This window comes from Neopsephotus bourkii, unplaced genomic scaffold (genome assembly GCF_033783945.1).
Source record: "Neopsephotus bourkii isolate Nb327-2 ecotype Australia unplaced genomic scaffold, CSIRO-AGI_Nbou_v1 NB_923, whole genome shotgun sequence".
Lineage (NCBI taxonomy): Eukaryota > Metazoa > Chordata > Aves > Psittaciformes > Psittacidae > Neopsephotus > Neopsephotus bourkii.
In genome coordinates this window covers 2,793,179-2,819,014 of record NW_026901417.1, presented here as the reverse complement: position 1 = coordinate 2,819,014, position 25,836 = coordinate 2,793,179, and the positions used below count along the sequence as shown (strand labels likewise).

General features: G+C 42.9%; 1 protein-coding gene across 2 annotated transcripts in view; it reads right to left on the bottom strand.

The window, feature by feature from the left end:
* The window catches only part of VGLL4 (vestigial like family member 4), a 75,915-nt gene that overhangs the window by 33,112 nt on the left and 16,967 nt on the right, over positions 1–25,836 (bottom strand). The window contains exon 1 of one of the 2 annotated variants that reach the window (XM_061357866.1): positions 10,500–10,946. The exons of the other annotated variant lie outside the window; for it this stretch is intronic. Within the exon in view, the coding sequence (XP_061213850.1) occupies positions 10,500–10,581 (82 nt within the window). The 5' untranslated portion in view covers positions 10,582–10,946. Of the gene's footprint in view, positions 1–10,499; positions 10,947–25,836 lie in introns of those variants that run through there. 2 annotated transcript variants of the gene reach the window in all.

Genomic DNA, 25,836 nt, shown 5'->3' with positions numbered 1-25,836 from the left:
CCCTTGTTCCACTAGAAGATTCAGTTGTGGACAACTCGGTACCAGAGAACATTATTAATTCCTCCTCAAGAGGACTAAGATAATAGATTTAAGTTAATGCTCCTATCCACTCCAACAGTCAGCGCTCCTATCCAGTGACTGAGATAGTCAGAGGATGTCAGATTCAGAGATAAAAGGGAGCATCTAGCATCCCACGGTGCTAAGGGATAGATGGAAGCATTGTCTAAGTCGTAGCTGGACTGTTTATTTCACAAGAAGGAGGTGGTTTATGGGGCCACGCTGCAGGGTCACTCAAAATACATGTTCTGTCCAAGGGGAACAAGGCTGGAAAGCTAGAGGGAGGGACTGTGCTTGCTCCCAAGAAACGACATGCTGCCTGGATGGCCTTTCTCACAGTTTTCTGGGCACTGAGGGCAGGTTTTCCAGAACTCCTGGAAGAGCAAGGAACAAGCAGAAATTCGTATTTTTGAACGTATCTTGACAGTCACGAGACTGGAATGGGTGAGCAGTACCAAAGGGACACTCCACTTTTCAAAGCCCTTCACTTAGGGCTTTGTCTTCCTCCCCCCTATACCAGCTAGTCTTTAGCTGAATCTCCCCTTTGATTAACCTAACTCCAGGCTCCTTGTTTGTTCCTTTCTAAGCTGCAGAACCAACTCACTCCTGACCAAGCACAGAACAGACAGGGAAGTGCAGACGGGTTGATAAGACCAAGGTAACAAAAAATGACAGTTGTATGCCTGTGCCCACCACTCACAGGATTAAATCTCTCACTACATTACAATGATATCACTCTTTAGTTAAATATCTGTTAAATCCTTCCCCATTTTACCTGAATGATGTACATGCTCAACATTTCTGCAGATCTCTACCCCCATCACACATTAAAGATGTTCCACCCCATAATTAAGCAGGCACTCTATTAAATACCACTGTGAAGTTTTGAATGAAAGCAAACAGTACCTCAGGGCAGAGAGATACTGTGTTAATTAAAAAGGTTTGGAAGCACTGCTTTAGGTCAGAAATGGGTTATCAGCATGCCTGAGTGACATGACCACAGTTGGACTACTATTGAATTGAAGTTTCTGACCCCAGCTCATCTTCTGAAGAGAATATAAAATTAACCACCAGTGTAAGTGGGCACATTCCTTTTATGCAACTTGACAGGCCCCAAATGTAAAAGAACAGACCTGAAAAGGTCCTGCAGCTCAAATAGGGGAACTTACAACTCCTCCACCCTGCTGTCCTTTTTAGGATTCTCATTCCTTGTACCAGCTCAACAGACTCAACTACTTGCACCAAAAGAGATTTTACCACCTCAACTTAGAATAGGTCCACTACAGATCAGAACTACAGTCACAGCAGGTTTTAGCCCAAAAGCTCCACGGCTACTGACCAAAGAGCATCTAGGTCATGTATCCTCAGTTCAAGTGTCAGTTTTTAATCTGCTAAGCTCATTAATTACAGTATTTTTTGCACATCTCAAAACAAATAGGTAAAACCACTTTCTGCTCACTAACAGAGCACAGTGAGGTTTAGCAGCTACAGCAATTTAGTGAAGTCGAGGCACTCTGGATGCTGCTGTCTACTTTATCCGTTATTTCTGTGAATTTAACTCATTCCAGCTCTTTTTTCCCCTCTAACATTCACTACTGGAGGTAGGCTTCTGTGAGGAGTAGGATTCTACAGAGAGAATTTTTATATATATATATATATATATATATATATATATACACACACACACATATATATATACACACACACATAATTACAATGAGTATTAAAATGTTTGTTGCCATACTTGCTTCTAAATGGACTCATTGAGAAACACTTGAAAACAAACAGGGTAGTGTTCAATTTACTGTACTACAAAGAAAACCTCAGTACATCCACAGACCAGCCAGTAAGGCAAGTATCAAGTACCTCAAAGCTGTCACTGTCAAGAAATTAGGACTTTTAAGGATTTTTAAAGGAAGATAATTTTTTTTTGCAGTTGAGCTGAGTTAGATACATTGCTTTTATAACACTGATAAGGAAGCTTTTTGAAACTAGCCAAGAATCTGTAACCATCACTGCTAATGCTGGAATCCCTCGTTTTGACTCCTTTGGTAAATAGCTCAGTGTGATGCCTACAGCAAGACAAGAGCAAAGTGTTCACCTCTCCTAACTGCAGCCACTGGTTTTAGAGGATTCAGCAGGAAAAGCGTGCACATCAGCAGTCTCCCAGCCAGCTCTAGGAGATTCCACTTACAGCAACCACAGAGTGACTGCTACAGCTCTCCGAGATGCCACAGCATGAGAAGTGAAGGGTGGGGGTTAAACAAGCAGCAGTGCACACCAGATGTCTGAGAAGGACAGCTAAAAGATCCAGAGCACAAGGAAGCATATTAAAAAAAGAAAAAAAATCCCCTCCAATGCCATAAATATTTATACTAAATCCAAGAAACTGGCTGGGTTCAAACTTGTCCTGCATGAATCATACAGCACTTCCCTCACCTCTTCTTCATTTAACGTGTTCTGTATAAAACCACCACAAAGGAGGTGCCATAGTTATGTCAACTTCTTTTTCTATATGCTAAGAGTACGTCTTGTAGAGCTCCTTTAGAATGGATTACTTTCCAAAAAACATAAACAGAACAACTAAATAGTCTTATTTTACTTGGCTAGCTCCCACATGCCATTTACTGCTCTTCCCAGATAATTCAGATTCATGGAAATAGTTTCCTTATGACTGGACAACTTTTATTTTCTTCATTTGGCCATTTCACTACAATTAGCAATGCATCACCAAGAAAACAACTCCAACCAATTTACCATGCTGGAGCCAAGAAACAATAGTTTTCTGAATGCTTCAGCTCTGAAAGTGTCAAAAGCTGCTGATTTTACAGATATCCGAGTTTACTTTCAGAAGTGAGCCATACTAAACATGAACAATAACAAAACTGTAAGTCACAATACCATCTCTAATGCCATCTGTAAAACAAGTCAATACTCATGCCCCAAAAGAAAACAGCTATTCCGAAAGTTCCACTTAACAGCTTTGGTTTTCACTCTTCTTAAAGCAAAACCTTGATGGGTTATGGTTACTTGCTGTTATGGTTAAAATAAAACCTAATACATTTGATATTGAGTTATAGTCCCATAAAGCAGTGCCATTCCTGTCCTGGAAAAAAAACAACAAAACAACAAAAGAAAGCCTCGTCTACTAAATCTCTCTCACTTCTCACTACAACCTATTTCTGCATGCAAAAGGGTAAATATTAAGCCTTGCAAACGAGGGAGATGTAACGCTCAGTGGTTTCCATGTCTCTCCTCTCCAATGGGTTTCCATGAAAAACTACTGATTTTTAAACACAACTGGTTCCAAACTTTTCATGGGAGAGCAAATATATTTCCTGGAACCTGCTAGCAACGTTGGAAGAACAGGAGGAAAGTTCTACACTACAATGCTTGATTCTCACAGTTGACAAGGAACACTCCAAAATGATGAAGAGTGAAAAAGAACATGTCTTAAAATAATGAAAGATAGACTCTGGTTGAGGAGGCACATTTCTCACGAAGGCATACTTTCTTCCCTCCTCCTATGCCCCAAAAGCTGTAACATTCCACTTTATCCCAGATATTATCTACCCACATCCACATACACCACAGTGTGGCTTATCTTTTCCTTCAATGACAAAACGAGGTGCAGTCTCACGTTACATTACTGGAGGGAAAAGCTGAGCTGCACCATGCACCATGTTACTACCTGTAACAAGTTCTTGCTTTTAACACTAGCAACAAAGCCAAAAAGTGAAGAAAACCCAAAGTGTTACTTTAAAAACTCTGCTACCAGCCAGTGCTGTGAAAGTGAGGCAAAGGAAACATTCCACACTCCATTCACACTTTTGTCCCCCATTCTCCTGAGATTGTGCAGACTTACATTCCTATTAAAACTAGGCACCTAAAGATCTCTGATGAAGACTCACCAACTACCTCACTGAAGTTTCTGGATGACTTATTCTCTGGCTAGAACCAATGCTGTGGTGCTCCTAGGAACACTTACTTCACCCTCACTGAGGTTATACAAGAAAAAGCTGTTTGGAGCTCTGTCCTAACAACTAAAATGCTCCAATCCTGCCTTACCTACTAACATTAAGAACAAAACTCTTCCAACTCCATCCACCCATAACATGAGGTTTACAAGCAGGCAGAGATAAACCTAATTAAGAGCCCAACTGCCTGCTGGAAACCACGCTTGTGCTGGATGATCCATGGCCTCTCTTTCTGTCCCACCAAGGCTCCAGAGGTACATGCTTGTCCTCAGAAGCTACATGTGCCATTACATCAACTGGTGGAGACAGGCATGAGAATGCCTGCTCACTCTTAAAGCCGTTAGATGAAGCACCAAGGGCAATTAAAACTGTGGACTGTGGCACTCACAGCATACAGGTTACTGCACCCCCAGCCTTGGCACAGTGCTCACACCCCAACTTCTAGCAGTGCTGCAGTGCACAGCCAGTTATTCCCCAAAGCACATGGCTGTTACCAAAAGAGAAAGGAACAATGGCTCCGTGTGTCCAGCAATCGTTCCATGCTGATTTGTGAAGCAATTTTCAGGGAGATGATACAAACTGCATGATGAAGGAAGAATTGGCTGGCTTTAAGAAAGAAATTAAAACCAAAAGCACTCCTGATTCTTTAACACTGAAAAAGGATAATAGCGTTTTTGTAAACACTCCTCCAGAACCTTGTATTCATCACTACCTCATACTATTATCAGTGAAAAATTATAGGCTCTGTCCTGCTGGATTATTGTTCGTGTAAACAACTTTGCTAAATTGCTTGGCACACCGTCTGCATGCAGCATGCTAAAACTCTGGAATCTATTCATCCAAAATCAAATATAAAGGCCCATCTGTATTAATCCTCAAGCAGAAATTAATAGACAACTATTTTCATGCAAAGCAGATATTTAAAAAAAAAAGGCAAGCCAAATACATATGGATGAACTTTTTCATTCATAATTTTAGATAGCACACAATGAAGTCTGTTGTTTAAGCTTTATTTTTTCCCTTAACAGTTCTCCATACAATGCAGTGCACTGTTCAAACACCAGAGCCATTTAAGCTTTTTCAATGTCTCCTAAAATCCCTGGATTTATATCCAAAGAGACCTGGCACTGTAACAAATTTGACTTGTGAGTAACAAGTTACAGCCTTTAACCAAATTGCTCATTAACACAGAATTCAACTTACTGCTACAAACCTCACTGGTGCTGCCTCTCTTATCTACTGAAAGTTGTGGGATAACCCACTATTACATCTGGGGTTTTAATTTCCTTGTTTGAGCTCTCAGCACAACTATTCAACTAGCAGCAAGGGTGAGGAGAGCAACAGAATTCCAGGGGGAAAAAATGCTTAAGTATGACATAAATATATCTTGCCTTTGATGAATGAGGAAAATAAACTGAATTTTGATGTCAGTAACTAAAGAGGATATTCCAAACTTCATGATCAGAGGAAATGAGTAAAAAAAGCCCAACTGTGAAGTTGGAGCTCTTTTGTTTTTTCCTGTATATAAAAGCCATTGAAAAAGCAAACCCCACAGAATGTTCTATAAATGGGGAACATTATGTAGGTGCAACTTCATTTACATGACTTTGAACAGAAATTTTACACTGCATTGCAAGTAAGAACACGTAATTCACCATGAAGGAGATTTTTATCCCATTTATTATTCTGCTAATTCTTAATAGGAGAATAGTGTTAAAGTAGATTTATATATTTAGAAACTAAACCAAACTCTGGAGCTAACAGGAGAAAGTGATGTTATAAAACCCAGAGTAAAACGCAAGGTCAGCAAAGAGAACTGGTGGAAACTATTCTTTAGAACTTAAGAAAACACATCACATTTCATTAAAAAGTGGAGTTAACAGAATCCGCTTCAGGCTCGTCGTTTGGTATCAAACATCTCAACTGGCTTTTGAGGAAGATAGGCATATATTCAAACTGCCTTGCAGTGTGCTAAGGTGACAGTTAGCTATGCAATCTCGGTGCTGAAGCCAACTAATGCTCCATTGTTACAGGAAGTCAGTGAAGTAATTGTGTAATGCCACTGACTAATGTAAGGTGTCCTGAAAGCAAGAAGGGGTGGGTTTTCTATCAATCTGGATCCAATTTTCTTCATTAAATAAAAAAATAAAAAGAAATCCAGCCTTCTCTGTCCTGGGAACTCTCTACAACTATTTTGTGTGCTCCAAGTCTCGTAACAGGCCTGGGGGATTTCTTAGCATCTTATTGCATTTCTTTATACCTTTCCCAGCACAGCAGTTCAGGCCTTGAGAATGTAGTAATAACACAAAGCATCTGAAAATGGGAGCAAGAGGAAGGAAGACAGAAATCTCCCTTCCAACATACAACCATCTGTACACTCCCTCAGATAAACAACTAAATGGAACAGATCTTCTACTCAGAGACTGCACCTTCCCATACATACTCTATCAGAAACGAGGAGCCGCAACTTGCTAGACTGCCCCAGCACCAGGCAAAGAGCAGGATCACCTGTGATTTGTTTTGTTTAACTGAGCCCTCCTGCCATTACCTCACACACAAAGCTCTCTGAAGAAAGAATATTAAGCTGAAGTTAAGTGAGTTTCCATTGCAAAACAAGATGCAGATGTTCCACCTCTGAATACATGCCTGGATCGAGCACTTGTTATTCAATACGAAGCACTGGGAATGCAGACTACAGACTGGTATAGAATGGTTCTGCTTCATGGCCTTTGCACCTTGGTGAGGACAGCAGTCTCCCAAGAGTTTTCTGATGTCTCTGAGCTCATTAGGGAGAAAACAACAATATGAAAGCACTATTATTAAACTGGCCATTGTTGATAACTGGCAGCAAATGTTTAGTAGGAGGATATCAGATGTATTCATGTTAAAAATCAACATCCAGATGACAAGTCGACAACTCTCTAATTATTACTTCTTTTCTTTCTTACTGCACTAAGTATCTTACAATAAATTGCTTGAAACAGTTGATCATTGCCAATGCAACTGTCATTTTCCCACTGGCAAAGACTGAACATTCTCATTTGAATGATTTAAAATTTTCTTTCACTGGAGAGGGAGACAAAACTCAAATGGTCTTTTTTATGCTACTTGGTAAAAAAACCACCATGTTGTTATCATTTTCCTCCAAAAGCATCAATCAGACTTGAGATTATCACAGGGCATCACCAGGAGCTCGAAACTAGTAATGACATTAAGAAAACACTCAAAAGGACACCAACTACTGGTATGAAACAAACAACTCTAAGGAAAACAAACTCATTTAATCTGTGATTCAAAATTCTGGACACCCTTTCAGAAAGCTCTCTCACCTCATCTCTGGTTCTAATCCTTTTGCTGGCTGTGGCTCTTTATTATATGAGTGTGAAGAACTTTCCATCATATTACAGAATCACAGAAGTGCAAGACCTAGAAGACACCTCTGGAGACCATCTAGTCCAAACCTGCTCAAAGCCAAGCTCAACTAGGACAGATTGCTCAGGGCCGTTTCCAGTCAGGTTGTGAACATCTCCAAAGGTGGAGATTCTAGAACCCCTCTAAGCTACCTGTGCCAGGGTTACACTAACTTCACAGTGTTGAGGTAACTTCAACTAAGGCTGAAGGCAAACTTCAGTTAAGGTTCTGTATTGCAAGGCAGGCAGCTCCATCTGCAACATGCCATTATTTCTTCACAGCTAAGGAGAACTTCTAGATCAACTATTTCCACCACCCTCAACAAAAGGACACTCTTCTGTCCATAGGGCAGATAAACAGCACTCTATCAATAAATGTTCCCACATTCAATGGAGCATGATCATGAATGACGCTACTCAGGAACAGAAAGAAGGCACAGCTGAGGTTTCTTGCACCTACTGGTCAACGAAGACTCACCAAGGGCTGGCATAACCCAGTAACCTGAAGCTTACACATAACAAATTGCTATCTGTAACTCTTGCTGGGCAAGAAAAAGCATGGCTTGTCATAGGACACAAATTATATTCTTGTACTCCATCTTGAACCAAAGGGCTGCCAAATGCACATGATGGAAGAACCTTTCCTACTTCTTACATACCAATACATCTCTCATCCATAAGCTGCAGCTACAAATGAATGGCACACAGTTCTAGTGGCTTGCGGCAGAGATGAAAGATTAAAACCACTAGTAAACCTTCTAAACTGAGATGCCAGTTATCTCGATAAGCAAAATCAAGTGTTTGGAGAGAAAATCTAAGGGAATAAGGAACCCATCTCATTTACTTCCCATGGCATATAGGCCCATAATTCTTTCCTCTGAAATTTCAAACCTGTTTTCACATCATACAATGTATTTGTATCTTATCCTACATCTGCAAAAGTACTTTTCAGGAAGGCATCTATTTATAAGTAGTTCAAGTATGACCTTCAATAAATCCTAATTAACTGCGTTTGAAAGGGCACTTTGTTGTCAGCATAGTTACTACGGCAGCAGTGTCTTTGAAAAGACAAGATCCATCACTGCCGACACAACTCACTTCTAAAATAAATACTACGGCAGAGGCATGGAAGATCTGTAGGCATCTCTAAAACACTCTTCGAGTTCAGTGCAGATGTTGCCAGTGTTTATACTTTCTAAACCACTGGGATATAAACACCTCACTATAAACACCACTGAAGTTTTGCTTTTCTTTTCTTCATTTTGTGTGTGTTTATTTTAGTGTTAAAAATGTTAACTTCCAGAATAAGGAAAATAGCAACAGATGTTCAAGCTAAACAAAGACTGTTACAGTAGAGTGTATTCCTTAAGCTGTTCCTTTGCCTTTGAGCTATTAAAGCTAAGATCTGGTTAAGTAACAATTATTGGAAAAGTGGGTAGGGGGAAAAAGCATCTGGAAAAAACCTTCAATAAATATCAGGCATAATTATAATGAATTGAACTAATGAGCCAAAACTACAGTTTTTCTGCCTTAGTCAACAAAACACTCAGGAATATGTACCATGTAAACAGAATTTTATGCAAAACTTCAAGGTTTACATCAATAGTTGTCAGCTGCTTCCAAAGAAAACACTGGTTACTGCAGAGAGCCATGAAAAAGTTAAAGGCCCCTGAAAGTTGTTTTTCCTCTTCCTCTCCCCCTTTTTTAACTAGTTTTCCTCTTGTAATGGTAAAAGCACAGAATAAGAAAGAGCTTGGAAATGGAACTCTATTGAATCGCAGCTCTGTATTATTCAGTACTAATGGGCAAGCTCAAGCTTTTGTAAAAGAGCTTTATTCAAGCAAATATATACATATTTGTGCAGGAAAGAAAAGGAAAAGAAGGGGGAAAATGGAACAGAGATGTTAACAGGGAGCCCCTGCACTTCCCAAAGGATAGCTATGTGGCCATGCTAGTTTAATGATGGAAAAGATGGTGTTTCCAAAGCGAGGTTCAGCTCCCTGCCTTCCGGCCTAGGCTCTTTCTGAAGGATGTGAACAGACAGCTGCCAATCCTATGCACACCCCTTCTTGTTTCTTCCCTGACAACTACAGCAAGTTTATTTTCCAGATGAACGTGGAAAATGTTCCTGCTGAATCAGAAGAAAGATTTCTGCAACGCTTGTGTGTGGCTACAGCAAAAACAGCCCTACTGCCAAGCTGAATTAGCTCAATGGTGCCTTTCTTTCCAGTCAAAGCCAAGCCATAACCACTTCTTCAAACTGCACGTAGATAAAACTCCACTCGAGCAAGAGTTTCACTCCGTTACCTCAAGCAACTTCCAAGCAGGGCCGTGAATGCTAACAAGAGGCAGAACGAACCTTAGCTGAAGACAACAAAGTAAGATTCAGAGTGCAGGGAAGAGCAGAAAACCTGCGTTTTCCAACTAGTTGTGTAATTCTTTCCCCGGGGAGAGGAGTGTGGGGCGGTTCTCGGGGGGGGGGGGGGCGGAGGAGGGGCGGCCTCTCGCCGGGGCTCTGCGAGGCGTGCGGGGAAGGAGAACCCGAACAATGGGCGGCTCTGTGCTGCCGCCGGCGCCTCGCCAGCCCCGGGGCCGGCCCGCGGGACCCGGCCGGGCCCCAGCGCCGGGCCTCGGGGCCCCGCTGTGGGCAGTGCCCCGGGGCCCACCCTCCGCGGAACCGCCTCTGGCCCCGGAGCGGGCCCGGTGACGGGGACTGACGCCGGGTAACTCGCACCCGCCTGACAAAGTACTTGTGGTGCAGCTGCTGGCGCTTGCCGCAAAGCCCCTGCCTGCCGCGGCAGCAGCGCGGCCGAACGGACCGTGCCTGCGAGAAAACGGAACCTGACAGTAAAAATGCTCTTTACGAAGCCCTCCCCCCCACCAAAAAAAAAAAAAGTCAATTAAAAAGAACTAAACCCCTTTCTCCAAACCAAGCTTTGGCAGCACAGACTGCGAGATGCCCCCGACCGCCCGCGATTCCCTTCCCAGAGCAGAAATCGCGCTTACGAACAGGACCCGCACCGACAAACGGCGCTCCGCGGCGCGGAACCATTACCTTCGTAGCACAGAATGCCGATGTTGTTGTTCATCTTGTCCAAGTACTGGTAGTTCAACAGGTCCATCTTCATCAACAGCATTTATCGTGCTGGCAGAACGGACCAGCGCGCTCGCTGCCGCCGGGGCTCGGGGAGGGGGCGGCCGGGACGCGCCCGGCTTCCAGCGGTACCAGCGCGGGGCGCAGCCTCCCGCGGACCGGCACCGGGGGTGGGGTGAGGGGGGGAGCGCGGAGGGGTTACAGCGCACACACGGTCCCTGCCGAGCTCCGGGGAACTAACACGGTCTGTGTGCTTCCATAGGGAACGTGGAGCGGCTGGAGCGGGAGCGCGGGGAGGAGAGGCCCGGGAGGACGCCGAGGACAAAGGCGCGGTCCCGCCCGCGGCCCGCCGCGCGCTGACTGCCTGCCTGCCTGCGCGGACACGCGGGCTGCGCGCGCCCTGCCGCGCATGCGCAGAGGGCGCCGGGCGGCTGAGGGGAGGAGAGCGGCCTGCGCCGGGCAGAGGCGCATCGGGGGCGGCTCCGCGAGCAGGGGCCCGTCCGTCGGGGTGAAATCAGCTCTGCTGCGCGTTTGCTTCATTTCCTGGCGTGGCCTCAGGCAAGGCCAGGGCTGGTGCAGTGAAAATAACAATTTTACATGGCCGGAGCAGAACTTCAGCTCTGCTGCGACAAAGACAACTAAAGCTGGAGAAATGAGGTGTGGGGGGCATGAACTGCACGCACGTACAGCCACAGGTCAACCAGGGCACAGGCACGGTGAAGTTATTGGAGCCAGTTAAACATCTTGCACTTATAACGAGTGCTGAAGCTGCAGTTTCAAAGGCACCGATGATGGGGAGTTCCTCCCTGTGAGGGTGCTGAGGCGCTGGCACAGGGTGCCCAGAGAAGCTGTGGCTGCCCCATCCCTGGCAGTGTTCAGGGCCAGGTTGGACACAGGGGCTTGGAGCAAGCTGCTCTAGGGGATGTAACTGGAGGAGGTTTGAGGCCCCTTCCAACACAAACCAGTCTGTGAATGTTGCAGGAGTTGCTCTCCCCTCAGGTTGTGACTGCCCATCTGCAGCCCAGACCTCAGCCACAAAGGCTTGTAAGGGGCCAGAGCACCTGCACAGGTAATAAGCATGTGCTCACTTGATGGGCATCAGTTTGCACTTCCTGTGGCTGATCAGCACCTGAAGTCCGAGTTCATTTAAAAAAAAAAAAAAAGAAATACTAGGAAAGTTTGGTGTAAGACAGCAAAGAAAGAGCAGAGAAAAGAAAACCTAAGCTAATGGAGTCCTGATCTTCCCCCTGCCTCCCTCTGCCCGCTTGGCTCATCCTGCCCTTCTAGGATGAGGAGTTCTAATGGGACACACAGGAGCAAAGACTCACTGAGAACCAGAAACAAACTTCCATTTCCACCTGAGAATTTTTCCCCTCTGTTAGAAAAGGAGACTATCATAGAACAGAATCACAAAATAGTTTGGGCTACATTAGAGAGGCAACTTGCGGAGCAACATTTTGTCAAGGCATTGAGAAGTGCTGTTTGAATGCTCTGGGTATGTCAGTGAGACCAGACACCTTACACTGATAAACAGGAATAAAAATTTTATCTCTAGGGAAGATTCTCTAGAACCCAAATAAGGTTTTTCCTCGCCTGAGATACAAAAAAGTAGTCCTACCCACATGCTTCAGTTGCAGGAGAAAGCCTAACAAAGCTGAATTCAACAGAGCTGAATTCAACACAGCAGGCAACAAATCCCCTGACTGGAATTCTGCACTGCTGGGAAGATGAAGGTCAAGATGAAGGCCTTTTATTGATGGTTTATATGCAACAAGGGCACTCTCCTAATTGGAAGTGCAATTAGTCTTTTGAGACTTCAACATGGTGTAAGAACTTACGGGTCCTCATCACTATCAGTAGTACATTTCTTGGATGGTACCTAATAAAAAGGTTGCAGTTGCTTTTCTGCCTCACAAGGATTTGTCACCATAAAAGCTGCACCACACATCTCCAGCCCAAAGGAGTGTGTGCTGTTTTGTTGGAAGGGAAATGTCTTTTATAAAGAACACCGAGATTTTTAAGCAGGAGTTTTATATAGCAGATCATGATGTGCCTACTCAGAGATATTTTATGCTAATGCTTCAGATTAAATGAACCATTTCATAAAGGCATCAAGAGAGGCCTAAAGTCCTTTAAGATATAAACTGAGACAAAAAAAAAACATACCTACAACATTAACAAAAGAGAGGCACGTTTCTTACTTAAGCATGACAAAGCTTTTGGGGAAAAGTATTTCTGATACATACAGTTTTTACTATAGAGAGCATCCCTGAAATCACTTAATACAACACATTTAATAGATGCTTGGGAAGGATAAGAAGAGCTAAGAATTTTTTTTTTTTCCAATTTAAAATGTTTGACTTTTTTCTCCAGAAAACACAGGTTATGAGGAAGAAATGAATATTCTATACTTATGTAGAGCAGTGGTCTACAGGAGAGGACTTGAACACTGTGTGTTAGCTACAAAAGGGCATTACAGTTCGGAGTCCAATGTGAATTCCCCTCTGTATTCAAAGATATATATTTCTCAGCTTGTCTGGAAAAGCAAGGTTGGGGATTGCCTACAGCTCCCTGAGTACTCAGTAGTGCTGTGCAGATGCTAATGAAGAAGTTAACTCTTCTTCATTAGAATAGTAGACACTGGTCTATAGGTTTTTAGAAAACAGCGATCACTTTAATATGTGAACGGCTTTCAACAGTGCAGGACACACAGTGATTAACACTGTCAGATGTTGTGTAATGAACTTAGATGTTTCAGATTAAATAATAATAATAAACTGGTATCAAACCCTGGGAACTATGAATTTATAAATTAAATTATCTATACTGAAAGGCAACGCCTAGTGAAAGAACAGGGGGAGAAATCACACAAGTAATGTATCTCAAGCATTCTAAACCAACAATCTATTCATAAGAAATCATTCTTTGAAAGAAAACAGCTACATTAACCAGCAGACATTAACCTTAAATACTGACTTAAATATGGGTCACCCTAAAATACTCTGTTCTTGACAGCAAAGAATTCCCAACTGTGTGATTCAGACTGCTGTCCATCAAACACTTCACCACTGTGAGATACCATTCACTGAACTGGAAGCAATAATTGATGCATCAGCAGGTTAAATGCAATATACATGGAAAAAACCAGCTATTAACATCACCCCGGGGCCTTTGTTAGTTCATTCTGTTCTACATATTGATAGCTGCAAACACAGTTACATGCTGTAGTATCTCTGCTTCATACTAGCTAGAATACTTTTTACAGGATTGCACACACTTATTCTGTAAGGCAGATAAATACCATTATCTATGTACGAAATGTTTGAAACACTGAACTTTTAACACAACAGCATCCCCTAGAGGTAGCTGAAAATCCACACGTGTCCTGAATCCCTCTCGAGGTCACACTGAAGTACCTTGGATGTGATTCCCATCATCCCATAAAGCAGATGAGATCAACCTCTTAAAGCTCTAAGGCACTTTAATACAGAAAGCAAATTCAATCTTCTCACACGAATGTCTTATCACAGAAGTATTCCGAGGCAAGGAAAGCAAATGAGGAAAAAAAAACAACCAAGCAAACAAACAAAAGGAAGTTCTAAAGAACACGTCAATCACCACTGTCAAAACTAGGAGGCTAAATATGTATTTTTGACAGGACAAAGGATAATGCGTTCAACTGTCAACAGGGGAGGTTCAGGTTAGGCCTTAGGCAGAAGTTCTTCCCTGTGAGAGTGCTGAGGCGCTGGCACAGGGTGCCCACAGAAGCTGTGGCTGATCCATCCCTGGCAGTGTTCAAGGCCAGGTTGGACACAGGGGCTTGGAGCAAGCTGCTCCAGTGGAAGGGGTCCCTGCCCATGGCAGGGGTTGGAACTGGATGACCTTTAAGGTCCCTTCTAACCCAAACCACTCTGTTTTCATCATGGCACCAGCTGAGAATCAACACCATAAAAGAACAATGTTGAAGCCGTTCACTTGAACACAACTGACATTTCAACCTTGATCATCAGCAGGAACTATTTCTACAGTGACCAATTTTGCAATGTATAAAAAAAACCAAAAAAAAACAACAAAGCAGTCTTTATAGAGGTGAGATACACTCTGATGTAGAACAACATCCAGTATTGCTCAGGACAATTCCATTTTTGAATGGACAGAAATATGTGTTGCAGCTCCTGAGGTCAGAGAGGTATTTATGATACACTGCCTTTTAGCTGATACCATTCTCCAAGGAGGAGGTGGAGGAATAAAGCAGGAGTACTTAGCTACAGGTTTTACTACTTTCCTTCAGCCAAAACACGAGCAAACTGTAGTTAATAGCTGCTAGGTGGCGATGTGCCTGAAGGGAAAACACTGCTGTTGGTTTTCCACACACCCAACTGCACAGTTGCCACACTTACCACCTCGGGTTTTATTATTTCAGTTAGAATACATTTCACAGCTAAAAAGTAAAGGAAAAGTCTCATTTAATCAAGATGGGGTGTTTGCTTTTAAATATTTTCAGATATGGTAAGGAATACAGTTAAAACATATTAAATACACAGGATGCTCAGAGGTGCATAAGGGAAATGACACTTCTAGTTTCTTACAAGCAGCCATCTCAAGATATTTGATCACAAACTACCTTTTCTTTTTCAGAGCCCTAGAAAATAAATCAATAAAAGCAATCTCTACCAGGAAGAACATCTCTGAATGAAAACCAGTGCATTCCTTCTTGTTTTACCAGCCCTCTGCTAGCCAAAGGTTTCAACAATATGCCAGACATTATAGAACATGTTTTTATTATTACCAGTGCACTTCCTTAGGCCTGATATTAAGTTGTAGCAAAAGAATTTGTATGTTCTCTTTCATTCTTGTCATACCCTAACTTAGGCAATCCTGCTTAGAAAACACTCATATCTAGCAAGGAAATCTGTTTATGAGTGCGCATGTGTACTTGTCTGCATCCATCATAAGCCACTGGGTCACTCAAGATAGGAAGCTCTCAACTGCCTGAAGGACCAAGCCAGCAGACATCCTGCTCTCAGCTCCCTGCTGGCCTAATAAGAATAGAACTACCAGGGAAACAAAAAACATAGTGATGCCCAAAACTATCTTGAATTGCAAGTCTCCGAGAGTGGCTGGCACTGGCTTGTCTGCACTGGGGGCTGGATGTTTTTATGTATTTTTAAAATGTTTAGCTGTCCTGCGGTTCTTACTCTCTATTAGCCACTTTTTTGAACACATTTAAAAAATGTTATTTCCCTTGTGAATGTAAATACAAAATTCAGCTCACTTATTTGTAAATATTTAGCCATTTAGAAGCAGCCATTTCACACCAGATCAAAAGCCTCCAAGACATTTATCAACTCAAAAAGCTTTCAGTTAGTTAAAGCCTGCTCTCATCAGCAACAGCCTGCTCCCTCTGTGCTCCAGTACCCCTCCATCACCTCCAGAAAGCTGTTTGTCTCCTACTCCAAAACTAAATGCACTCTTCTGCTGTAGCATAGACTGTTTACGTGAAGGAAGTGAGGCAAGGGTAACAGGACAATCAAAACAGGAACAAAGGCAGGGACACAGACAAGCCACCACTGCAGCCTGCACTTGGGTTTAGTGGTTGGTTCAGGTTTTTTTGGCAATAGCTACATTTAGCTGTCTGGGTCAAACTAAAATAGGCCAGAAGATGGTGTCTGATGGCTCTGGCAGCAGCTGCTGCCCTAGCAGGTACTTCTTGTCTCCAGAAAGCAGCAGACAGCAATTTAGGAAGCAGCACGCTTTGCTTCCATCAGCTGGATCGTGCTGACCCAGGACTTGAACTACATCCTTTGGTCAGCTTCTGTTCCCTCGCTGTGGCACAAAGCTGTAACTCCTGGTTATTGCAAAGCTCAGAGTGTGTATAAGATTTTTTAACGCATGGTGAGCAGGAGCATGTAGAGTACACGTTCTGCTGATCCTGTTACAGCTAAAGAACTATTCCGCAGTCGCTAGGGACTGCAGGGCAGTGGAGGTGATGTACCAGGTGATCCTTCCAAGTATCTTCCAAGTTCTACAAGGTGAAATACAACTGAGAAGTGTTTAATGGCACCTGATTTGTCTTGACTGCATTCTTTGCCTGCTTACGTGAACTGAACAGCAGGCTGGGAAGATCAGGTTTACCAGGAATATTTTTCATTCCTCAGCAGTACTTTGCAGTTCGCAATTTGCTGGTGTTTTCCTCTTTGTTCTCTTCAGCTGGGCTGAGAACACTTAAAAAAGGCAGCTAGAATACATAACTGATAAATCTAGTTTATCTAGGTTGAAAAATTGTTGTTTGCTAATTAAAATCTTGATAATCTTCCCTGTTATTTGCATACTAATTTAAATTTCTGAAGGATTGATGATATAATCACAAATGTAATTTATCTTAACTACAAAGAGTCTCAAACACAGTCAAAGCCTCTAGATGCACACAGTGAACTCTTAACTCTGCTGTGCCCTAACACTGTGTAAATGGGGCAAAGAAAAGATTTTATATTTTTCCAATATGAGAAATGAGAAGGAAAAGAGAGTAAGAAAAGAGAGTGTATTAAAGAAATAAAGCCAATTCCAAGTCAGCTTGGTTGGTGCTCGAGCATCTAAAACACTTCTTCCTTAGAGAAGTTCTGAGCCAGACCATGTTTAGAGGCTAGATTTCAGAATTACTGTGCATACCCCTCAGCTTTGGGAAGAAGCAAATCCAGTTTCAAGAAACCACTAATTACAGGGCTTGGAAATAAAGCAAAGAGCTCAAAGACTGCTAAAGTCCTTGGAAAGTTTCCCCCTTCATAACTCGCTTGGCGACGCATAAAATGTACTCGCAGGACCTAATTCAAGTTCCATGTCAATGTATGGACACCTTCTTCAGTGTGCAGAGTTGACCTTGCTTCCATAAAGATTGAGTATCATAGGCCACACAGGTGACAACCATGTAAGTGAGATAAAACCATGAATCCCAGCACTGTCTTGCTAAGAACCACTCAGTAAAACCAAGTACAGCTTTTGTTATAGAAGAAATTAATTTTGGCTTTTAAACATTAAAGTAATTACTTATCCTCAGTATTAAGACAGAAATGTTAATAAGTACCTATTACAGAACCCAATTTTATAACTTGCAACCTACTACTTCATTAAGTTAAAATGAAATCTCATTCAAGTTCTTATACTATCCTTTTCTAACTGAGGGTCTTATTCTCTACAATTTTGACAGTATTTGACCTTAATAAATTATTTTACCACATTATAAAACCCCACCACCCTAAACACACATTCACTTATTACCAATTGCAGTGCTCACAAAACTCCAGCCACCCACTCACAGCACTGCACCCTTGCTCAGGATGCTGACGGAATGTGTTGTCCCCTAAAGCCACTAGAAGAGAACAAGAGAAAAGAACAACCACATTCAGCTCCCAAAGTGTTGCCCTTGCATTACTTAAAGTAGCAGTACAAGAAAAAATGTTTTAACAGCATACTGTACACATGATACGTGTGCATGCGTGTAGTATGTGACACGCATGTGGAATGTAAAAATGGTATTGAATCTACTAGAGAGTGTATTTACTCACTACAGAGAAAGCCTGTACAAATTCACAGCTCTCAGAGAAACAATACCAGGTCTACGCAGGTCTGAGGGAAAACCTCAAAGGGGTCAGCCCTCCCCTCCAAAAGTTCATGCTCTCAAGCCTTGGCAAGTACTGACAGTGAATGCTGTGACAGTACTGGGAAGGTGAAACCCTACTCTTTCCCAGTGGGTCAAAGTTATTTCCAGTTCTAGAAGAACACAAGGGAAGCCATTTTTCCTTCCTAAAAGTAATTTTTAGTCCCCAAAATCAAACCTGGTGGCCGCTGAAAATTCTCCATGAAAACTGTTTTTCAATGGAAGCAGCATGAGCTTTTCCTACTGTGCTACTACAAGACTAGTAATATACCGCCCTCTTCCAAAGTGCTGGAAAAGAGCAGAGTCCTCCTGGGTATAATGGAGTCTACATACCCTGAGAGGGTAAAAAGGGCATTATTTTGGGACAGGTCTGGCAGCTAAAGAGGAAGGGGTCCTGATAGTCCCAGCATCTCCTTCTGATAAACACTCCACTGTAAAGGAAATTCATTGTAAACAGGCAGATCCCAGCTCCCATGCAAGGAAAAACTCAAACATGAGCTGTAGGGGGTGAGCTGAGCTAATGACACAAGTCATGTTCTTGCCAAAATTCTGTGCTTCCTGCTTCCAGAAGGTAGAGAAATTGAACCGTCATATGAAGATGATTGCTCAGGCTGGGTCAGGAGAGTGAAACAAGGAGTCACATCATTGGTCTGAATTGCTGATCTGTTGAAATGACGATAAATGAACAGGCAAATAGGCACAACATGTACCAACAGGCATTTAAACCATGCACGGAAGTATGGTACTCTGTCCCCAAAAATTAAAGGCTCTCAGTTTACAACCTTAATATTCAGCATAACATACTTTATGGCAGTGTTGGTAACTGGTCTAGAAGCACGACTCCAACAGGAGTGAGCAGCCCGGACTATACTGCTTGGTGAGCTACATGGCACCCAAAGTGCACGCATGTACCAGGCTGAATGCTGGGGTTGCTGCTATTCTTACTTGAGCTGGGATTTGCTTTAAAGGAAGTAGCGAAAAAGTTACAAAAAAAAAACCAACAAACAAACAAAAAAAACAACCAATCCAAAACCCTCCCAAAAAATAAAATAAAAGAAATATTTTAAAAGCCAAAACCCCTGAGCTAGGGATGTTCTACTCCTTCCATTACAAGCCTTAGCTAGCTTTTTTCAGGATAAATAGCGTTACATATGCTTTTTCACATACACAAATGCTTAAAGAGTGTCACAATAGTTGTACAAATTCAACGCAAATTAAAAAATGCCAGGAAGAAGATTTTGGGGGGTTACCCTGGTGTGCCACCCATACATAGCTGTAGTGCATGATCCCGCTTGGTTACCTTGCAGGCTGAATTCCCACAGAACCTCACCTCATTTTGTGTAAAGAAAGATTTACTGGCTCTGATCCTGAATAATGATTAAATTGAATCATATCAAAGAGGTGTTGTAAAGATTAATTAAAGGTTCATGAAGCTTTGTGGCAATTCAGCGATAAGTACCACATAAAAAACTACAAGGAACTGAAAAGTCCTGCCTGTTGAGCTTTGTCTGAATACTGGGCACAAATGAAGATGAGGCTCCACACTAAGCAGTCTGGAAAAAACCCACCCAAATATCACACAGCTCTTTCAGTAAGCATGGTCCCTCTCAGTAAGCAAGACTAACGCCTTATGTAAAAAGTAGCTTATGGTAAGGACTGCTCTACACCATGGATTCATGACAGAGAAGCTGAGTCTTCAAGAATCAAAATTCAAAGCTTCAACCCAGTATTTCAGTAGGAGTTCCCTAACGGGGACAGTCAAAAAAGAACAGAACCACCCAAGCACTAACCCCATTACGGCACAAAACTAGTACTCACACGGGTATTAACTACTGGCTGAACTACTTCTATCTGCCAAACAGGCAAAATGCTCACAAGAGCCTTCTGTGGTGTCCCCTTCTCAAGCCCACGGTATTGCCCTTACGCTGGTTTGTGACCGCTGATGCCAGCCTCACTCCTCCCCTGTAGCTATTCCTATCACCCGAGCCTCGGACTCCCATGTTCATTTCCAGTACTCCTTTACTAGTACCTACTTGTCCCAGACTCTTGCCCAACCAGCCCCAGTTGCCATGTTCTCCTGCCAACATCCATTCCTGCCTTCCCACACACGCCCTCTGCTCAGACACCTCACCTGGGCCCGCTTTCCCCCTCTGCCCTGATCTCACACCTCAGGCGGTCAGTGCTGGAGATGCTCAGGCCAGGCAGCTCCTCCTGTGCAGTGCCAGGCCCTGAGCAGGGGCTAACGCTGCCATTCCCCCCCCTCTGCCCTGCGCCCTGTGGCCAGGCAGCTCCGCTCACCTGCGGCATGCTCAACGTAGGCAGAAAGAGCCAAAACAGGGCCAACACCGGTGAGGTGCTCATTAAACAGACTTTTACATGGGCAGGAGAAAGTACACAGAGGTCAGACTTCAACCCCCTCCTCCGGAACAGCAGGTCACCAGAGTTAATGGGGTTTTAAATAGGGACAAAGAAATATCCGATTATTTTGTATCTTAACTTATTTTTGGAAAAAGGCAGCTCATTCTGAATGAAATTGCAGGATATATACGAGGATGATCAGGGGTCTGGAGCACCTCCTGTATGAAGATAGGCTGAGAAAGTTGGGGCTGTTCAGCCTGGAGAAGAGAAGGCTGCGTGGAGACCTCACAGCAGCCTTCCAGTATCTGAAAGGGACCTATAGGGATGCTGGGGAGGGACTCTTCATTAGGGACTGCAGTGACAGGACAAGGGGTGGTGGGTTAAAACTTAAACAGGGTAAGTTTAGATTGGATATAAGGAGGGAATTCTTTCCTGTTAGGGTGGTGAGGCACTGGAATGGGTTGCCCAGGGAGGTTGTGAATGCTCCATCCCTGGCAGTGTTCAAGGCCAGGTTGGACAGAGCCTTCGGTGACATGGTTTAGAGCGAGGTGTCCCTGCCCATGGCAGGGGGGTTGGAACTTGATGATCTTAAGGTCCTTTCCAACCCTAACTATTCTGTGATATGTACATCCATGTATATGTACACATGTGTACCTATAATGACTTCTAAAAAACAGGTTCATTTTTCTCCATACCATTATGGCCTCAGCTGATTAAAACAAGAGCTGATGTGAAATACATTTCCCCATGCGTACTATTGGTTTAACTGAAAATAAACAGCCAAAGAAATAAACCCTTAGCAATACACAGCTTGAAGAGAATTGATGACCCATTTTCCTTAGGGTTGGAAATGCTCTATTTCATTTATCACAGACTTTTTTTCAAGTAGATACTCTACTAAATTGTTCCATGTTCTCAGAAGTGTTTTAAAATATGCTTTTGAGAGTGCTACTCAGTGGAACAAGGACAAGAAGTGTTAGAACTGTTTAAAACAAGAAAAAAACTCAAGTTATTATTCTCAACTTTTCAATCTATGCATCCATAAATTAAATCCTCCATGAAATGATGTTAAAATCCCATAGCAAAGAAAGGAAAGCAAATATTGCCACCAAAATTAATCCTACAGGCTATAGTGGAAGAGGATTAGTGAAATAATTCACTGCATCTCCTGTAAGTCAGAATGTATTTGTCACACCGAGTAATAAACCCCTGCGATGTCTATGCACATGGCGTAGCCTACACAGTACATGACAACTATTTGCAACTAAAAGAGAGATGCATAAACCCCAGGAAACAGCCTCCATTTCCCAGCAGCTTGTCCAAGTCCTTCCTCTGCCAGTTGTTTGGGTGTGGATTTAAACATCTAAGGGGCAAGGCTGTATCTAAAGAACAAAAGCAATCCAAAAGAGAGCCCTCTGCACAGAGACAAACTGTGCTCCAGCTGTCTGCTGCTGAGCTGCGGAACCAGCCCCAGCTTCAGCTCACAACACGTTTCCCTTGGCTGGGATGCTGCTCCACCAAAGGAGCTGACAGCACTTACGGAACCAGCTCTAGGGCAGGGCGAGAGCGCGCTGCTACAGCTGGAGAGAGCAGCTAAACCCTAAACTCCACAGTGATATCACACGCTCCTGTCCACACTTGCAGTCACATGAAATGCAAAGCACCAGATATGTGGATGAATAACAATTCAAACCCACAGCGCTGCAACTAACAAAGATTTCCAACTATTTCATACATCTGCCTGAAGACAAATCAAGTTAAGAGGAGATACAACAGTGCTCGGGTCAGCACAACAAAATCCAACAGTATTTAAAGTTTCGTATTTCCAAACGTAACAACAGACTGTGCAGAGTGAGTGAAATAAGGAAAAACCAGAAGCAGCTAGCCTTGCCCTTTTCTCCCCCTGTGTTCTTTATGTTGCAATTCCATAATACTGCAAGTTTTGCAATACTGATGTTTTCCTTAGAGCCCCGTTTCTCCCAAGGGCATCTGAAGGCATTGCACACAATTTGTTTTTTTTTAAGTTTTTAATTCTAACAGATAAACAAAGACTCGTGTAATTGTAAATTATGCCTCAAAGTGAGTCCCAAAGCTCAAAACTAGAAAGCAGGGACTCCCAACCCAAGTTCTCACACTTCTGAAGGCCAATCTTCCAGTGCTGAGCGCTTGGGTTTGGCAGAACACGGAACTAAAGAACAGTGTAGATGGATAAAGACCATAAAAATACGTTTCTTCTTAGATGTCTCATCAAATGCACTCGATCATTTAGATGTGACTGATCTCAGGACAAATTCACTGTCTTCATCTTTCTCTGAGGGCAGATACTCAGACACCCATAGCACAAAATTGAAGAAATTGCCACATGTAAATGTTTGTGGCAGGTTCTCAGGGGGCATTTTCCAGTTACTTTCCACACAGAAAAGAAGAAATGCAGCTAAACTGAACTGAAGCCATTGTGATCAGGACTTTCATTTTAAAATGTTTAATAAAATGGTTAATTTTCTACCATCTAATACAGACAACATAAGAGAAATATTATGTAGATAGAATTTCTATCTCCAAGGAACTTTGAAAACCCAAATACATTTGGTTTCCTCCTGAGGCAAGTATCACACCTCTATCGCAGCTGGAGAAATCAAGGCAGGAAGATGAGATGCACCTGAAGGCACAGAAGCTAGTCAGTTCCTGACTCTGTGCTGGGCCAAAGACCACGCCTTGCTTTCATCCACTCTAGTAATTAAAAATAAAAGAATCTGTGGTCTCTATATTCTTTTCAGGCAGAACCTGTCTGACCTGTTAATTTACTGACAATGTATTTAAAAAGTCACAAGACAGCCACTGGGGAACCTGCATTAAAAGAATCCTGGTGCTATGTGTTTCTTGCAGAATCACTACTTCTTTTTCCTTACTCTGGGCTGTGTTCATTCTGCAGGCCACTCTCTCTAGCTTTGGATGACACTGTGCCAGATTCTTGTTCCAAGGACAGAATGCCTTTACTAAACATTACTTACAAGAGGGGAAAGAAATTAATTCAGTCATTAGGAAACAAACCAAAAGGGGCTACAAGAAACCTGGAGAGGTGCTTTGGACAAGGGCCTGTAGGGACAGGCCAAGGGGAATGGCTTGAACCTGCCAGAGGGGAGGCTGAGCTGAGCTCTTAGGCAGAAGCTCTTCCCTGTGAGGGTGCTGAGGCGCTGGCACAGGGTGCCCAGAGAAGCTGTGGCTGCCCCATCCCTGGCAGTGTTCAAGGCCAGGTTGGACACAGGGGCTTGGAGCAAGCTGCTCTAGTGGAAGGGGTCCCTGCCCGTGGCAGGGGTTGGAACTGGAGGAGCTTTAAGGGCCCTTCCAACACAAACCAGTCTGGGGTTCTGGGATTCTATGAAAAAAAAATACAGAACTGTATTACTGCTCCTTCTCTGATCAAGACAGAATTAAGTTTATAAAAAGATATTTCAGAGTAGTAGGAATTCACAGAAAAAGTACTGTTGCAGTTCAGATTCTTCCAGGGACCACAAGGGATAAGATGTGATCTCCTCACAAGTAAGTGCAGCATGCATTTACCCTCTGCAAAGTCAACTAGATTCATAAAAGCAAGTGAAGGCAGCTCATTCTTGCTTGTAAGTCCTGATCTGCAAGCCTAGCATTGCATCAAGTAACCCCTGCTGTGGGCAGCCCTTGGGAAGCTGCCTGATTTACGTTCTCCTGACATTCGTGTATTCTGCTTGTGAACCTTCACACATTCTGGTGAGCACTATCTAGTTCTTAACTAAGCAGAGAAAGCACTGTTCTGGCTTTGGTCTGTCAAAGACATCCTTTCACATTTTCTTTGCATTTAAATTGGGCTATGTCCAACTCTGCAAGGATCAAACACAAGCAAGCTACTATCAACGAGCCTCCATATCCACATACATCACGCTAAGTAGAAAGTCACAATACAATTCATGGGAATAAGCATTGGCAAGACTGCAGGGTTGGTACAAAATCTGCAGTACAGATGATCCCAAGATCAAAGTTCACCTTACAGACTTATCAACAGCATTCAGCTACAAAGGGAAACACACCAGACTTACATCAGATATCCATACCAACATAGCTCTCCATGTGTAAGCATCACTTCCTCAGGGAAAAGTACCTTCACGGGGTATCCCAAAGAACAAAAACAGGGTGCTGTCCATTTCCCTAAATGAATAATCCTCCCAACACAAAAGCCAGGTAGTGCTTTATATTTTGTCAGACCACAGCAGATACACAAGTAAATTCATGTCATCAATATTATAAAAGAGACCAACTGTTGGTATAAAACAAGATGAACACATTATTCCCTGACAAAACCACGGTCCGATTTTTATTTCTATTCAAATTTGTACGCAGAGAAATCCGTCTCTCACAAGCTATACACCTTGTCTACATCCCTCCATTGTTCTCTGAACACAGATGTCTACCTGCAGAAAACCTTCACAAACTACTAGTTACACTCTACTTCCACTGCGGTTGCTATTCTCAAATCGCCCTTATTTACTGATAAGCAGCAATAGATTCATTTTTATACACCACTTTCTGCCAAGGTTTTCCATGTACTTAAAGACAGAACACTCAAAGCTCTTACGGCTTCAGCAGAGTTGGTAAAACTGTCCATGCTGATTCTTCTCTTCAGTTAGACTAACAGAAGTGATAGCCATCACATTAGAGAATAATACTTGAGCAACAGGTTTCTGTATTACAGGAGTTGTGCTAAGGACTCCCAGACAGACTAACCAACTGAGGTTAAAGCCTGCTTGATTTGGGTTTCCTTAGCTTGCTTGAAGACGGAGCATGAGTCAGGAATGCCTGTGCAGTGAAGACAATCCCAAGGAAACTCATTAGCCACACCAGCCTGTACCGTAGTTGGCTTGGAATTAAGTATCAGGAACACTTTGAGCACTGTCAGAGGTTATTATACATCAAATCATTTGCAAAGTTTTGAGGGAAAAAATTACTATTAAAAAGTGATAAAACTCAGTTAATGGTGCTGTACAACAAACGTTCAAAATAAACCATGCATCTCTGGATGCCTGTGCAAGAACTTGTGCAATGTCATTTACCATAGACTCAGCAAGACAGCGATTCCAGAGAAACAGCTCTGAGCTCGGAGTGGCAGTAGGTAACAGTGAGGCCTCCCAAACGAAACAAGCACATACAAAACAGAACAGAAACATGAAGCTCTCTTCACACATTTACATGTATACCCCTCTAGGATTCCAGTGTAAAAGCTTATTCTTGCTGTGATTCAATTCAAGTGCAGGAAGC